Below are 15,728 nucleotides of genomic sequence, written 5' to 3' on the forward strand. Positions count from 1 at the left end.
TGTCGACGCACACGAGCTCGGGCTTGAATCAAGCCTTTTCAATCTCGTCTAGTTGGAATTTGATTTGCACCCCCCTCCCACGCGAGAGAGCATCTATGCTATACAATTCTACAAGCTTCAAAAGAGCTCTTGTATATAAGAGGGGAAAATCCTCATTCCAAACCAATGTGGGATAAAACTCACTTTTTCCCTTCATTTTTCCAACTCAATGGGTCTACTTTGAGAATCAATATCTCATTCACCCATTATCCATTTTGAGCGTACAATATATCAATCTCTTCGTCTCACTACAAAGAATCCGAATCCACTTTGACCCGACCTAAATCGGAAGTGCACCCCACTAATAATTGTACCACAAAATAGCCACTTAACATGCCATTTTATGTCATTTTAAGCTATTTTTCCAACAATCCCCCACATGAATGAAAAATTGATTTTTGGGGTATTTTGAAATCGGAAACAACTGTGTTCAAACGGTCGATCCCTGCATAGGATAGGTAGGGAGTCACTATACCCTTTGAACCTTCCATTGTGAACACATGTTTACTCTACTGGCTGTACGGTAGAACGCGATCTCTTTGAACAGACTGCCGTTTGTGTAGACGATGACTTATCTCACACAGGAATCTCCCAACCATGCTCTTGCTCTCACTAGTGTACCCGTTTTGGTCGTGGGTCACCGTTCCTGGTTCTGCGAGAGTTTCTAAAGAATTGTGCCCAACAATTCTCCTTTGAAGCGACCCTCACTTCTCTCTTACATAGGTGATTCTTTCTCGAGTATCCTGCATACTCAAGAATCATTAAAGCATCAACTGTTTTAACGAGGAGTGGTAGGGAGTCCGAGACCCCCACAGTAACGCGCTTCGTTCCATAATTTAGTTGTCCCATTGAACCTAGGTGCCAGCTAGGTTGGGTATCCACTATAGAACTTTTTATTCCAAGGGCATTAGACCCATTCCTCGTGTCAACTTCTCCACAACTTCTTTGCCTAACCCTTTGGTCAGCGGATCCGCTATGTTGTCGTTTGACTTAACGTAGTCAATCGAGGCAACACCAGTTGTGAGTAGTTGTCTAATGGTATTATGTCTACGACGCACATGTCTAGACTTACCATTATACATATGACTTTGTACTCTCCCAAATGTGGCTTGACTATCACAATGCACACATATTGGAGGTACCGGTCTTTCCCAATTAGGAATATCCTCTATAAAATGGCGTAGCCATTCAGCCTCTTCACAACCTTTGTCCAAGGCTATCAGCTCAGATTCCATCGTGGATCTAGCTATCACAGTTTGCTTAGAGGATTTCCATGCAACGGCTAGTGTAAACACGTAGCCACTCGTGGACTTAGAGTCCTTAATATCAGATATCCAATTCGCGTCGCTATACCCTTCAAGTACAATGGGATATCTCCCGTAGTGCAGTCCAAGATCACGAGTATACCTCAAGTATCTCATAACCTTTACTATTGCCTTCTAGTGCATAGCACCGGGGTTACTCGTATATCTAATGAGTTTACTAACTGCATAGGCAATATCCGGCCTAGTACAGCTCATAAGATACATCAAACTACCAATAACCCGAGCATATTCCACTTGTGAAATACCTTCTCCGTGGTTCTTGGTTAGATGAATGTTTGTATCAAACGGTGTTCTAGCCATTTGACCATCATCCTTGTTAAATTTCTCAAGGATTTTGTCAATATAATGTGATTGGCTCAACACGAGACCATCAGGTCTTCTAATGATTCTAATCCCGAGGATTAAATCAGCCAAACCCATATCCTTCCTGTCAAATCTCGCATTTAACATGTTTTTGGTAGACTTGATCATCCGATCATTACTACCAACGATGAGAATATCATCGACATATAAACAAAGAATGACGTAGCCGTCTATCGTTTCCTTAACGTAGACACATTTGTCACTTTCGTTTATTTTAAACCCATTAGTTAACATCGCGCATGGTCAAACTTTTCGTGCCACTGCTTAGGCGCTTGTTTTAAACCATAGAGTGATTTAACCAACTTACACACTTTCCTTTCTTGGCCCAGAACCACGAACCCTTCGGGTTGTTCCATATAGATTTCCTCATCTAATTCGCCATTTAAGAAAGCGGTTTTCACATCCATTTGATGAACTTCCAAGTTCCGCAACGCGGCTATGCCAAGTATCATCCTAATGGAGTTTATTCTCGTCACGGGAGAATATGTGTCGAAGTAATCGAGGCCCTCGCGTTGCCTGTAACCCTTGATTACAAGCCTAGCCTTATACTTCTCGGTGGAACCATCAGGTTTCATCTTCCTTTTAAAGACCCACTTGGATCCTAAGGGTTTACTACCCAGAGGAAGATCAACAAGTTCCCAAGTGTGATTCTGTAGGATAGAATCCACTTCACTTTTTATAGCCTCTTTTCACATTGGTCCCTCAGTAGAAGTCACGGCTTCTACATACGTTCGAGGCTCGTTCTCTATCAAACAAGATAGACAATCGGGTTCATTTTCTAATAAACAGGTTAGAGTACCCGAATCGTACTCTAACAAGTAAGTTAGAAAATCAGGACCGAATGACTTTCCAACTCTCGCCCGCTTACTACGTCTCGGCTCGAGCTCGGGTTCTCTCTTAGATTTCCCACTATCATTATCCATAGTTTCGTCAAACGTTCATTTTGACGTACTTGGTCCGTCGTTAGACCTACAAGGAAATATATTTTCGAAGAAATATGCATTCCTTGATTCTATTATCGTGTTCTCATGTACGTCCGGATTATGAGACTTGTGTACTAAGAACCGATAAGCACTACTATTATGTGCATAGCCAATAAAGATACAGTCCACCGTCTTAGGACCTATCTTTACTTTCTTAGGTGTTGGCACCAATACTTTGTCAAGACACCCCCACACTTTCAGGTACTAGTACGAAGGTTTCCTACCGTTCCACTGCTCATAAGGAGTCTTATCGAGCTTCTTGCGGGGTACCTTATTCAAAAGGTAAAACTTGTCAAAATCGCCTCACCCCACGCATCTTGAGGTAGGCCCAAACTTATAAGCATCGCATTCATCATATCTTTCAATGTACGATTCTTTCGTTCGGCAACACCGTTCGACTGAGTTGAGTAAGGTGCCGTACGCTCGTGTATGATACCTACACTTGCACAGAAGTCACCAATAGGTGCTTCGTACTCACCACGTCTATCACTTCTAACCTTCTTAATTCTCCGATTAAGTTGGTTTTCCACTTCATTCTTATAAAGAATGAAATTATCAACGGCTTCATCTTTGCTTTTAAGCAAATACACATAGCAGTATCGTGTGCTATCGTCGATAAACGTGATAAAATACTTATTACCACCTCTCGTTTGTATCGATCTAAAATCGCACAGATCACTATGGATTAATTCTAGTGGTTCAGTTTCCCTTTCAACCGATTTGAAAGGTACTTTCGTTAGTTTTGCCTCAACACAAATTTCACATTTGTTATTTGTGTCAATTTGAAAGTTAGGAATATGGTCCATGCTAATTAATCTACTCATAGAATTAAAATTAACATGACCTAGTCTACCATGCCACAAATTGGAAGACTCAAGCAAGTAAACAGAATTAACTTTGCTTTTATTAATAACATGAATTACACTGAGCTTAAAGAGCCCATCAGTTACATATCCTTTACCAACAAACATCCCTAACTTAGACAAAACAACCTTGTCTGACTCGAACACCATGCGAAAGCCATGCTTGTTCAACAGAGAGCCAGACACAAGATTCTTCCTCAGCTCAGGAACATACAGCACGTTGTTCAACGTTAGTTCCTTCCCGGAAGTCATCTTCAGAACCACCTTGCCCATGCCTTCCACAGCAGACTGAGCAGAGTTTCCCATCCACACCTTTTCACCCTCAACGGTCTCAAAGGTGTTGACCATCTCTCGGTTGCAACACAAATGCCTAGTTGCACCGGTATCAATGAACCACTCACGAGGGTTTGAGCCCACGAGGTTCACCTCGGTCACCATGCCATGCTTGCCACAATTGTAGCATTCACCAGGAAACTTGTTCTTGGTAACGCCACCTTTCGGACCTAACTTTCGCTTGTCCTTCTTGTTCCTCTTGGAGCTCTTACCGTGCTCCACAACGTTGGCCTTAGCGCCAACAACGATAGGAACTTTCCTATCATTCATCCTGTCCCCTTCCTCAATCCTGAGTCGCTGGATTAGGTCCTCCAGATTCATCTCCTTTCGCTTATGCTTAAGGTAGTTCTTGAAGTCCTTCCAACCTGGAGGCAACAAGTGGATCAGAGATCCCACTTGGAAGGCTTCACTTAGCACCATGCCCTCGTCACGGATCTCATCGAAGATTAATTGCAAATCTTCTATCTGACTTAGCACGGTCTTTGAATCAACCATTTTGAAGTCGAGGAATCGGCCAACCACAAATTTCTTTGAGCCGACATCCTCACTTCGGTATTTATGATCCAAAGCTTCCCACAACGCTTTTGATGTGCTTATCTTTCGATATACATCGTATAGCGTGTCACACAATCCATTCAGGATGTAGTTTCGGCAAAGGAAGTCCGAATCCTTCCAATAGCCAACTGCCATCACGGATTGTGCATCTTTTTCCTTCAACTCGGGAACCTTCTCGGACAAGAACCTTGCCAAGCCAAGAGTTGCTAGGTAAAACAACATCTTTTGTTGCCACCTCTTGAAGTTCGAACCAACACTGGTGAACTTCTCCGGATTTTCAGCCGAACCACTCGGTACCGAAGGTACCCGAGACATGGGAATATATCCCTCAGTGCTCCCACCATCTTGTGAACCAACGTTCACTGGTGTAGCTTGGGAATTAGCAACATTGTTGCCGTTTCCTCCATTGTTCTTCTCAACAACATTCTCTTCCCCATTGTTAACGATAGGCAACTCGGGGTTCTCCATTTCTTCAAGGAAATTAGAGAAAACAACCAACGGGAAAACAAGGAATAAGGTTTTAAGACTGTTGGATCCGTTGGTAGAAAAACAAATAATAATAAAAAAATAAGATTATTATTTTCTGGAAAACAAGGGAAGGAAAGATGGAGAAATTTGGCTCGTGTTTGGTGTTGGGTTTTTGCAAGAGTCAAGCGATCACTCTTTCCTTAAAACCTTATTTGCCACCTCCCAAAGATGCTAGGAGCGTTGTGGCCTAGGCTTCCCAGGATAAAACTTGCTATGATTCAATGTTTGAGCATTCAAACAAAGAATCCGGCGAGCAAGACAAGGTTATGAACACAGTATGGCTAAAGAAGGAGTAGAAGCAGAGAGGTTTTGAGGCAAAAAAGGATGAACTTTCGTGTTCCAATTTTTTGTGTAAAAAAACTCTACTGCCCAACTCCTCCTTATATAGGAGTGGAGGATTTAAATAGCTTTTATTAGGCACTTAAGGGCACCCCTCCACCTTCCTGTAACAGCAACCATTAGCATGACCTTCAATTCAAAAATTAAAAATTGGAATTAACTCAAAAAATTAATTCCGTAACAGCAGAATTGAACACCCAACGGTCACAAAATAGGACAGGTTCGTTCAGGCCAAAACTGGAAGTTTCGGCCCAAGTGGCCGAAACAACTATATGCGCGCACACGAGCTCGGGCTTGAATCAAGCCTTTTCAATCTCGTCTAGTTGGAATTTGATTTGCACCCCCCCCCCCCCCCCGCGCGAGAGAGCCTCTATGCTATACAATTCTACAAGTTTCAAAAGAGCTCTTGTATATAAGGGGGGAAAAATCCTCATTCCAAACCAATGTGGGACAAAACTCACTTTTTCCCTTCATTTTTCCAACTCAATGGGTCTACTTTGAGAATCAATATCTCATTCACCCATTATCCATTTTGAGCTTACAATCTATCAATCTCTTTGTCTCACTACGAAGAATCCGAATCCACTTTGACCCGACCCAAATCGGAAGTTGACCCCACTGATAATTGTAGCACAAAATAGCCACTTAACATGCCATTTTATGCCATTTTAAGCTATTTTAAGCTATTTTTCCAACAAATTAAGGGATCAAGAAGAAAAGCTCCGGGACTTCAATCCGCCATTGGTTTAGAATTCCCAGTTCCAGAGGACTACGACTGGATAATTGGCGTTGGACACGCCCACCCATCACAACTCATAAGCTTTAACACTGATTGTTGCGTGGCTCGCTGGAGCCTAGATTTACTCCTAGTCTGGGGTCATGGACCTTCGGTTCCAGGTTTGTGCGTAACATCCCCACTTGGTGTGCAACATTATTTCAAGAGGCTGAATATGTCTCCGCAGAAGGTAGTATGACAAACGTGAAGAATGAAGAGCATATGAAAATGGTGCAAAATTTGAAGGTGATGAGTTTTGCAAGAGTTAAATTTGGTGGATGAGGAACCAAGTTTATACAGTGTTGCAGCATATAGTCCCTTACATAGTCAAGAGCAAATGCTTGGCTATGGATGAGAACAAGCCTGATGGAGATGGCTTTCCATGTCAAGTGATGTGGTTAATTCCCATGTATGTATGAACCATGATGTATGTCTGAACAATAGGGTAGACAAGAGAAATATAGCTCAAGAGTTCTTTTATTCATGTTGCGGGCTCTTCTATCCTTGTAGAGAGAAGGGAGAGGAAAAAGTGTATAGAGGGAGAGTAGAGCTAGTGGAAGTGAAGGGAACGACCCTTAAAACAAAGGGTACGATCAAGTGCCCTTGTATAGGTGCAACAAAGACGGGTTTGACCTTAGCCCGTTGATGTAACACCCCGTGTTACGGCCTTCAATCCCGGATTAATTATTTAATTAATCCCATTAATAATAATTAAATATGATTTAATTCGGTTAGGTTTCCTTTAATTAATTAATAAGGTCCACCATGAACCGTGGACCCTTGCCTAAATTAGAGTCCTAAGCCTATTAGGAATAAAGAAAGTAAACCCTTTACTATTCAGATTCTAATTAGGAATCCTAGACCTAGTTATCTATTAGGAATAAAGGAAGTAGGCCTTTTACTATTCAGACTACGATTAGGATTCCCTTTAATTAATTAATATGGTCCACTATGGACCATGTACCCTTATCTCTAAAATAAGCCCTTAGTCCTATAAGGAATAGAATTAGTAAACCCATACCATTCAGACCCTAATTAGGAGTCTTAAATATATAAATAGGGATATAGGAGGCACCTATATCTTTCACCACCATAATCTCTCACCACACAAGAAGTTCCAAGAATCCCCTTAGGAGAAATCAAGAAAGAAGAAGGCTTAAAGAAAGACCCTTCATAGCCAAGAAATTAATTAAGGCTAAGAGGTAACCCATGTCTCAACAAAACCTATTTTCATAGTTATGATTCCCCTCTTAGGATTTCCCCATGTTATTGTGTATTGATGATTTGTGATATTATTATTGTTGATTGGTGGGATGATTCCCTGGGTGATCTTGAGGATGAGAGGTTCTTGATAATTATGGCGTTCTTGATGATTATATGACGTTCTTGATAATTATATGGTGTTCTCGATGTTCTTAATATGAGGCTCTTGATAGTTATATGATATTCCTACCGAATCTTGATTTTTGGAAGAGGAATTATGTTCTTGTTGATTTAAAAATAATTAGAACCCTAGGTTATATCGTTGAATTCGTAAGGTATTATTCCTGGTATATTGGGTGGGATTCGCATGATTGGGTGTTTATTATGTTTAGAAAAGCATGATAGGTTATGTGCCGTTTGTTTCTTGATTTTGATCCGTTAATTGTCTACGTGTGTTATCAATTGTGTTTGAAAGTGTCTAAGCATGGTTCCGGGTTCCACAAAGGTTCCCGGGACGTTTTGGTGATAAAAGAGTCAGTGGGGGGTAGGTGGGGGTAGGGGACCCGCCACCTACCCGCGGCCGTTGTTGGCATCGCCGGCAGCGGGCAGCCGGCGGGCGGGCAGCTGCCCACCGGGCACCCGCTGCCCAGAATCATCGTCGCCGGCGGGCAGCCGGCGGGTGAACTCTCACCCACCTGCTACCCGCTGGAAAAATACCCAATTTGGGATTTTGGCTTCCCCGTTTGATGTTCCCCCGACCCCCGTGGTGTCCCAATGGACTCCGTCTATCGTGCCTATGTCTAGTTTGATAATTCGGGTACCGTTCGTAGGTTGTATGAGTTTTATATATTGCATGCTAGTTGAATTGGTATCCCGTTGACCTAGGTGAAAGAAGTATGAACCCCTTAGGCTTATTCTTAGTATGTGAAGGATCACGCATAGATTTTGTTATACGTTTTGTCCCCCTTCCCAATGTGTTAATGTGGGTTGCATGTGCTTGCTATGTGTTATGTGTGCATGTTACCCCAATTCGGTTGTGATCGGATTGGTTATTCCTGAGCTGCGGTTCAGAAGCTGGCTGCGGTCAGATTTACACTCTTGGGTTGCGGTCCACCGTTTGGTTGCGATCAAACGTTTCTACATGAGCTGCGGTTCATATTTCCTGGCTGCGGTCAGATGACATACTCTTGGGCTGCGGTCCACTGTTTGGTTGCGATCAAACTATGATGAGCTGCGGTTCATCGGTCGGTTGCGATCGACCCCTCCGTGTTGCGATATGGGGCAGGGTGCTGCGGGGCTGTGTCAGAGCTATATGCGCTGACCCTCATGTATGGGCATGCGATTGGTCCTGTGGCTCCAACAAAGTGTGCTTATGTGATGAGATATGGATGAGTTGTTGTTATGAGTGCCTTGGCGTGTGACTATGGGATTTATGCTAGGGATTCGTATATGTTGGGTTAGGGATATTTATTGTGCTCATCTTTATCTGCCGTGCCTGTTTGTAAACTGTATATGCTTGGTATAATTGTCGTCTGTGCTTAGCTCAATCTGTTGAGTCTATCCCCGTTTTAAAAGCTAGAGTCTCGTAGGATATATCTTCATGCTTCAAAATGGTTTTCGTATATCTATATATATCTCTATATGTAATGTATTTCAACGCGTTGGAGTGGGTTACCAGCATCTCTCGCTGAACAGATATATTTGGCTTTCAGGCACAGACGAGTAGCTCACTGGAGCGCGCTAGAGATTCGAGGCGTAGTGTAGATAGTTTTCCTTTCGGCCTGCGTGCCATTTACATTATGACGGAATTTAGTTAGTTAGCCTGTGCATCTGAGTTCTCTAGCTCAGGTGTGGCATAGCACCCCGTACCTTTATGTTTAACAATGCTCTGTTTGGGATTTAATAAGAGAATACCTTTATTATATAAGTCTTTAAAAGTTTTAAAATTTCGGGGTGTCACAGTTGACCTTAACCCGAACCGTTTGACCCGACCCAAATAGGAGCGCGGAGCATACGGGGAGCCTGGATCCGGGGTATATTGTGACAACTCAAAAATTATTTTCCTAAATTCTATTTTATAAATCCCAAAATAATTAACTTTACTCATTGAATTAAATATTTTATATTGTGATTTTTAGTAATTCAACACCATGCTATTTCGAAAATCCTAAGTTTCGAGTATATCTATGTATCAAGTTTTGATCCAAAAAGTCAATCTGAATGAAACTTGAGAGTAACCGGTGAAATTTGAACCAAATATTTTTATCTAGAAACATCCTTATAAGAAACTCATTTTATCTTCCAAAGAGTGTATAAACCCATTTTAATACTTTAAGCTAAGCCAAAAGAAGGATCCTGATATTGTGAAAACCATTTTACCAAAATACCCTCATCAGCCAACATTCTCACCTAGGATTTTGAGCCAATATAAATAGAACACTATTCATCAGATTACTCTCAATGCCTCCATTTGCCTCCTTCATCCTGAGAAAACAACAATCTGATAGAGAGAAAAGGAAAACACAGTAAGTCATCCTCTCCATTCATCTCTTCCATTTCATTCCATCTTTCCAGACATTCATTTGTCCATCTCTGCTTTTCCATCTCTGAGTTTGTGATGGGTGTTGTATGTGTTTATGTTTAATTTGTTTGAGGAAAAATAGGAGGTGAAGGTGGGAATCTCTGTTGAAGAAAGGAGGGATTCACACTAGGAGTAGCCAAGCTCAAAGGTATAAACCATGATTCGCATCAAGCAAAATGAATTTTTGCTAGTGGGGTCAACACTTCACCAACACACAAAAATTCAGTTACAGACATGAATATATCTAGGGTTTTAGAGAGTAATCCTTTGCTAGCGCTATCAATCGGAATATATAGGGTACATGCATACATATAGATATAAAATTTGTACATAAACATATCAGACAAAGAGAGTGGTGGAGAGTGAGGCAGCTCCGGCGAAGGAAGGGTGGTGGCGAGTGTGGCTGAGGCTTTGGTGGTGGTTGTCGGCTGTTGTCATTGGTGGTGGAAGGGCAGCGACGAAAATGGCGAGTGTGGCTAAGGTCTCAAGCGTTGTCGGAAATGAGAGGGCGAGGGGAAGGTCGGCTGTCGTCGTCGGCAGAGGAAATGGGAGAGGGCGTCGGAAATGTGAGGGCGAGAAAGGGCGGGAATGGGAGAGGCAAAAATGGGGATCTGATTTGTTTAATTTTGGGTTGGTTTCAAAAATTAAAAAAAAAATTGGGTTGACATTCCGCGGCACCCTCAAGAAGAGGTTGTCGTGGAAAGTCATATAATAAAATAATAATAAATTTTCGCAACACCCTGTTCCAGGGGTGCCACGGACAGTTTTTTATTTTTATTTTTTAATCAAAAATACTTTCCACTACACCTTTAAAATTAAGGTGTAGTGTATTCTTATTTGTTTCAACTATACACTACACCTCTTAATAAAGGTGTAGTGTATAAGTTATAATTATATGTTCATTTTTGTAGTAACGAAACTTGTTATACGAAATATTGTGTGCACTTGGTTAAGGAATGTGTGCATGCATGCGTATAGGAATGTGCATGCACTAATACCCTCCTAAACGTGTTTAACGCACATTATACTGTTATAGGGATGTGTCAGACAAAACAAGGACAAACCAAGGACAAAAAAAAACATAAAACATCCAAAAATTAACTCTCAAACATCATAAATAGAAAACATAACTGTGCCTAAATGAACTAAACAAAAGTACTGATCAACTTGTTCAAATTAGCTCAGGTATCTAGCAATGTTCAACCGCATAACGATATTCAACTACGCGACGGATGTGAGGTAGGAACTTGTTCGTAAGCGTGTGCTTATTTGTTGTGAACTATGTGCACTTGCGATAAATATAATGTGCACATCAGTTGTTGAGTGCTTTCACTTGGGATAAGAACAGTTTGTGCATATTAGAATAACATAATGTGCATTTATAGACAAACGTGTGCACATTTGTTGTGAAAAATTACAAAAAAAAATATAAAATATTTTTCTTTATCATACACAAACAAAAAATCACTACCAATAATCATCATCGTCGTCAACATACGAGGTCTGATTAAACAAGGTTTAACAAACTGTTCCTAAATGAAAGTTGATTCGGGAATCAAGCAAAAATCTACATCTTCGCTGGCAAGATTTGCATACAGTGCTATGAATCCTGCACAAGAACCAAACCATGTATAAATTATAAACTAATAAAAAACTCTTGTTTTCTTGTAGTAAACAAATGACTGGATTCAAATCATAAGACTATAGCATCCCATCAATTTGATAGGATTTAAGTAGTCCTCGGGATTTACAAGTGTTTGGGTAACTAAAATGCATGAATATGAATGAGCAGGCACTAAGAGTGTTGCTATTGGACATCCCTGGGCTTCTATTCTGGGCAAAGGTTTACTACCAGGCAAGAAGCTTTGCCATTGATAATCTTCGACCCACATACTATAAAATCAATGGAGTTGTATACATTATACATGTGTGAATTATCATCAACATTTCTTCAGACATTTATATTTCAATTTGATTTCTTCAAATATGAACATAGGTATGCTTATTGATATTCCTCGACAGCATGGGCGAGCCTTCGTCGTATCAGAAGGAAAAAAAATACTTACATGTAGCTGCACCTTCCATCGTCGCTCCAAGATGTCATGTATCACGCTGAAACCACCGCACAATCATACATAGAGAACTACACGCCCACACCCATTTAAAAAAAAAATGCCATAGCCACCGTCGACGGACACATCCCCAACCCATACAGAACTACACGTCCACACCCAAGAATAGACGAAGACAAAAAACAGAACCAAAAAAACAAAAACAAAAACACAACGGCAAATAGCGCAACCAGTGCATCAAAACTCAAAGGAAATGTAAATTAAAAAAAACCCCTACCTCGGATGGACGCCCTTGTCGCCGGACGGGGACGCATGGGATTCCGACCATCTACTTGAGAACAGAAGCAGCGAAATGATGGAGAGGATTGCGATAAACGGCATGCAGCAGTCGAACCAACGAAGGAGTCCAAATGAATTCAAAACTGAGTATACACCGAGAATAATGCAGTAAATACCACGACATGCTGTTGAAAACCCAATTCTGCCCCTACTTGCCTTTAATTAAAATTCTCCAGCCTTAAATAATATATTAAATCTACTAAAAATATAGACCATTGATTCATCAAGATAGAATGTTAAGATTGGTTCCTAAGTTTCTACCTAAAGATGGGTTCTTAGATGAATATATATATATATATATATATATATATATATATATATATATATATATATATATATATATATATATATATATATATATATATACACACACACACACACACACACACCCACACACACACACACACACACACACTAGTAATTGACCTGTGCGCTGCACCGTATGTAAATTAAAAAGTATTAATTTTGTGGATGTTATATTATAAATTGTGTGAAATAATGCGGTTATAATTTATAAAATATAAATGAATTTTGTTTGGGAATTAAACAAAAAAAAATGTAAATGGTATATTACAAATAGTTGCAATTAATGTTATGGTATTAAAAACAGAAAACTTTACAAAACTACAAATTATTGAAAACTTCATGATATACAACATTAGTGGTTGATGTAGTTGTTGAACTTGAGTCTTTTACTATCAATATTTTGAGACCATCTAGATTGTTAACCCGAGATGCAGCTACGTACAACTGACCGTGTACAAAAACCGATTTCTTTAGTATTAATCCGACATGAGATAACGTTTGTCCTTGACTTTTGTTTATGGTCATTGCATATGATAGCATCAACGGAAATTGCATTCGTTGAAACTTGAACGCCAATTTTGGATCGGAGGGTGACATGGACATTCGGGGGATCAACACTTTTGTACCTTTGTTAGAACCAGTCATTATCTCGACTTCAATAACATGGTCTGCTAACTTTGTGATTACCAACCGAGTACCATTGCACAAACAAAGTGAATGGTCGATATTTCTCATTAACATGACCGGTGAACCAATTTTCAAAGTCAGCGTATGATTTGGTAAACCTGAAAATCTAATGCTGTTTAGAAATTCCGGTGTGTGTACATCTCCAATTATACCATTGTCGTCATCAGCTTTGCATACTGCGTTGGAACTAAAGTATGACCTGCTTTCGGCAGTATGCAACGCACTCATATATTCATTGACTGTGTTGACCACATCTAGAGTTGGTGCTAATATAGCACGACCTAGAAGACGTTTGGGGTCAGAATTTTCATTTACAAACATAGGAAATGTACTTCGCACAATTGTTTCAATATGATCCCCTCATGATGGCAGTAACATATGCTTTGGTATTTCAACCTCTGCATAACCATCATTTCGCCCACCCATCTTTCCATCATCGATAGTAGCAATCCAATCAGCAAATTCTTGTAATGCCTGTCGGTTACCACCATTGGGTACCGAACTTAGTGTGAGGTTTTTAGTCAATCTTAAAACTTTGTAACTATCCCATAGATATGATGAATTTATAGCTGAAGAAACAATATCTTGCCGTGTACCTTTTGGTACTACTGGTAGAATTTGGCAAAAATCTCCACCCAAAACAACCGTTTTACCACCAAACGTCTTTGTTGAACTATGCGTGTCTACAAAACGCAACAAATCCCGCATAGTTCGATCTAACGATTCAAAGCAATGTTTGTGCATCATGGGAGCTTCATCCCAAATTATTAAACTCGTCTTTATCAACAATTCAGCCAAATCGCTACCTTGTTTAATGTTACAGGTAGACTCTTCATTTATTGCAATAGATATTGCAAATCTTGAGTGTGCAGTTCGGCCACCTGGTAACAACAAAGAAGCTATGCCACTTGATGCAACATTTAAAACGATCTGACCTTTGCATCGGACTGCAGCTGACAACGCTCTCCATAAAAAAATTTTTCCCGTGCCACCGTAGCCATAAACAAAAAATAAGCCACCTTTGTTAGCTGAAATGTCTTGGATAACAATATCATAAATGAAACTCTGCTCTTTAGTTAGTTTGGAACTCAAAACTTCAGCATCTTCCTTCAATTGTTCATGATTGTAACATAACTCTTCAAAAACCAAATGATTCTGAACCAATCTTGAGTTATCAATAGTTGGTATTGGCATCGGAGGGTAGTCTTTTAAAGACTTATTTTGTAGTCTCAAAAGCTTTTCCAATTCAAACAATCCAAAGTTCTTTTTTTCTTCCTCTGTTAAGACCAAATCTGTTACAATACCAACATACTGATAGTTATAAATATAAACTAAGAAATTTGACAAAAAAAAAAAAATTTCAATCATAAAAAAGTTACAATACATTGTTGTTGTAATATTCTTCTTTGATAGTGTTGAGCATCTTCACACAAATGTTGCCACACCTGATTCCAAACATTTTCGGGCCTAATAATTGAGGTGGATGTTAGTAAAAGAACAAAGAGCTTCCTCAATGAATGAGCAGTTGACCAGTAGCTTGCTTCATTTATAACATCAATGTACTCTTTGTCATCATCTAGCAATCCATGAGTATAACATGCATCTCTAAAGGTCAAGTACTCAACACCGTTAACTGTACTAATATCTTGGAAACTTCTAGGACCACGGACTATGTTCAATTCAATAGACACCTTAAATAATATATTTCACCTGAAGCTGGTGGTACATAGAATATGCGACCAATTGAGAAACCCTTCTTTCTTGGATGCCATTCACGAATGTCCTTTTTCCACACAAAGTTGGTAGGCATCTCAATGTAAGTTAGTAAGCTCGTTTCTTTGAATTTTTTGTTGGCTACAAACCATGCATTAAACATACTTTGCCCAACCGTCTCTCTATTCAGGACATGATTAATCGTATCATCATCTTGGAAAACAACTGATTGACAGTCAGGCAAGTGAAAGCTTAATTGCTTAACAGGGGGCGTTCTATATTGGACTTCAAAACTAAACAACCGCCAGGCTGCCTCGCATGCAGAGATGTATCAACAATCGTAGTACATGTTTATTTCATCAACAATCTCATTACCAGCATCATCAGTTGTAGTCTTATAAAATTCAACAGTTACACGGTCGTTCCCCTTGTTGACATACTTGAATAGGTACTTGATTGACCTAGATTGGTTACACCACTCTACATTTATGTGAGCTTTGTATTTCAAGATGTAATTTTGCATTTACTCAATTTAATAATATTAATTAAAAGACTGACGAATTTGTAACACCCCGAAATTTTGAAACTTTTAAAACTTATATAATAAAGGTAAATTCTTATTAAATCCCAAAACCAAACATAAGAGTGCGGGGTGTTATGCCACATCCGAGCTGGAGAACTCAGATGCATAGGCTAACTAACTAAATATCCTTAAAGCAATGTC

At 39.9% G+C, this 15,728-nt stretch overlaps 2 protein-coding genes across 2 annotated transcripts; both read right to left on the minus strand.

The window, feature by feature from the left end:
• Positions 1 to 12,922: 12,922 nt before the first annotated feature.
• Positions 12,923 to 13,612, minus strand: LOC109172601 (ATP-dependent DNA helicase PIF1-like). Its single transcript, XM_019321826.1, has one exon. The coding sequence runs from the start codon at positions 13,610 to 13,612 to the stop codon at positions 12,923 to 12,925; it is 690 nt and encodes a 229-aa protein (XP_019177371.1).
• A 39-nt stretch (positions 13,613 to 13,651) lies between these two features.
• On the minus strand, positions 13,652 to 15,527 carry LOC109172686. Its single transcript, XM_019321944.1, has 4 exons — positions 15,380 to 15,527; positions 15,002 to 15,229; positions 14,737 to 14,867; positions 13,652 to 14,602 (listed from the first exon to the last, which is right to left on the minus strand). Exons 1-4 carry the CDS (start codon positions 15,525 to 15,527, stop codon positions 13,652 to 13,654), a joined length of 1,458 nt encoding a protein of 485 aa, XP_019177489.1.
• Between the last annotated feature and the right edge of the window lie 201 nt (positions 15,528 to 15,728).

Source organism: Ipomoea nil, unplaced genomic scaffold (genome assembly GCF_001879475.1).
Source record: "Ipomoea nil cultivar Tokyo-kokei standard unplaced genomic scaffold, Asagao_1.1 scaffold0019, whole genome shotgun sequence".
In the NCBI taxonomy this organism is placed as follows: domain Eukaryota; kingdom Viridiplantae; phylum Streptophyta; class Magnoliopsida; order Solanales; family Convolvulaceae; genus Ipomoea; species Ipomoea nil.

What these genes read in the sequence shown, in the direction of transcription:
- LOC109172686 (XM_019321944.1), bottom strand. Translation starts at nt 15,527, where the DNA reads ATGCAAAATTACATCTTGAAATACAAAGCTCACATAAATGTAGAGTGG. An exon ending in GACTACAACTGATGATGCTG is followed by an intron (nt 15,230 to 15,379) that starts GTAATGAGATTG and finishes ACTGTCAATCAG; the next exon opens with TTGTTTTCCAAGATGATGAT. An exon ending in CCGAAAATGTTTGGAATCAG is followed by an intron (nt 14,603 to 14,736) that starts GTGTGGCAACAT and finishes TATAACTATCAG; the next exon opens with TATGTTGGTATTGTAACAGA.
- LOC109172601 (XM_019321826.1), bottom strand. Translation starts at nt 13,612, where the DNA reads ATGTTTGTAAATGAAAATTCTGACCCCAAACGTCTTCTAGGTCGTGCT.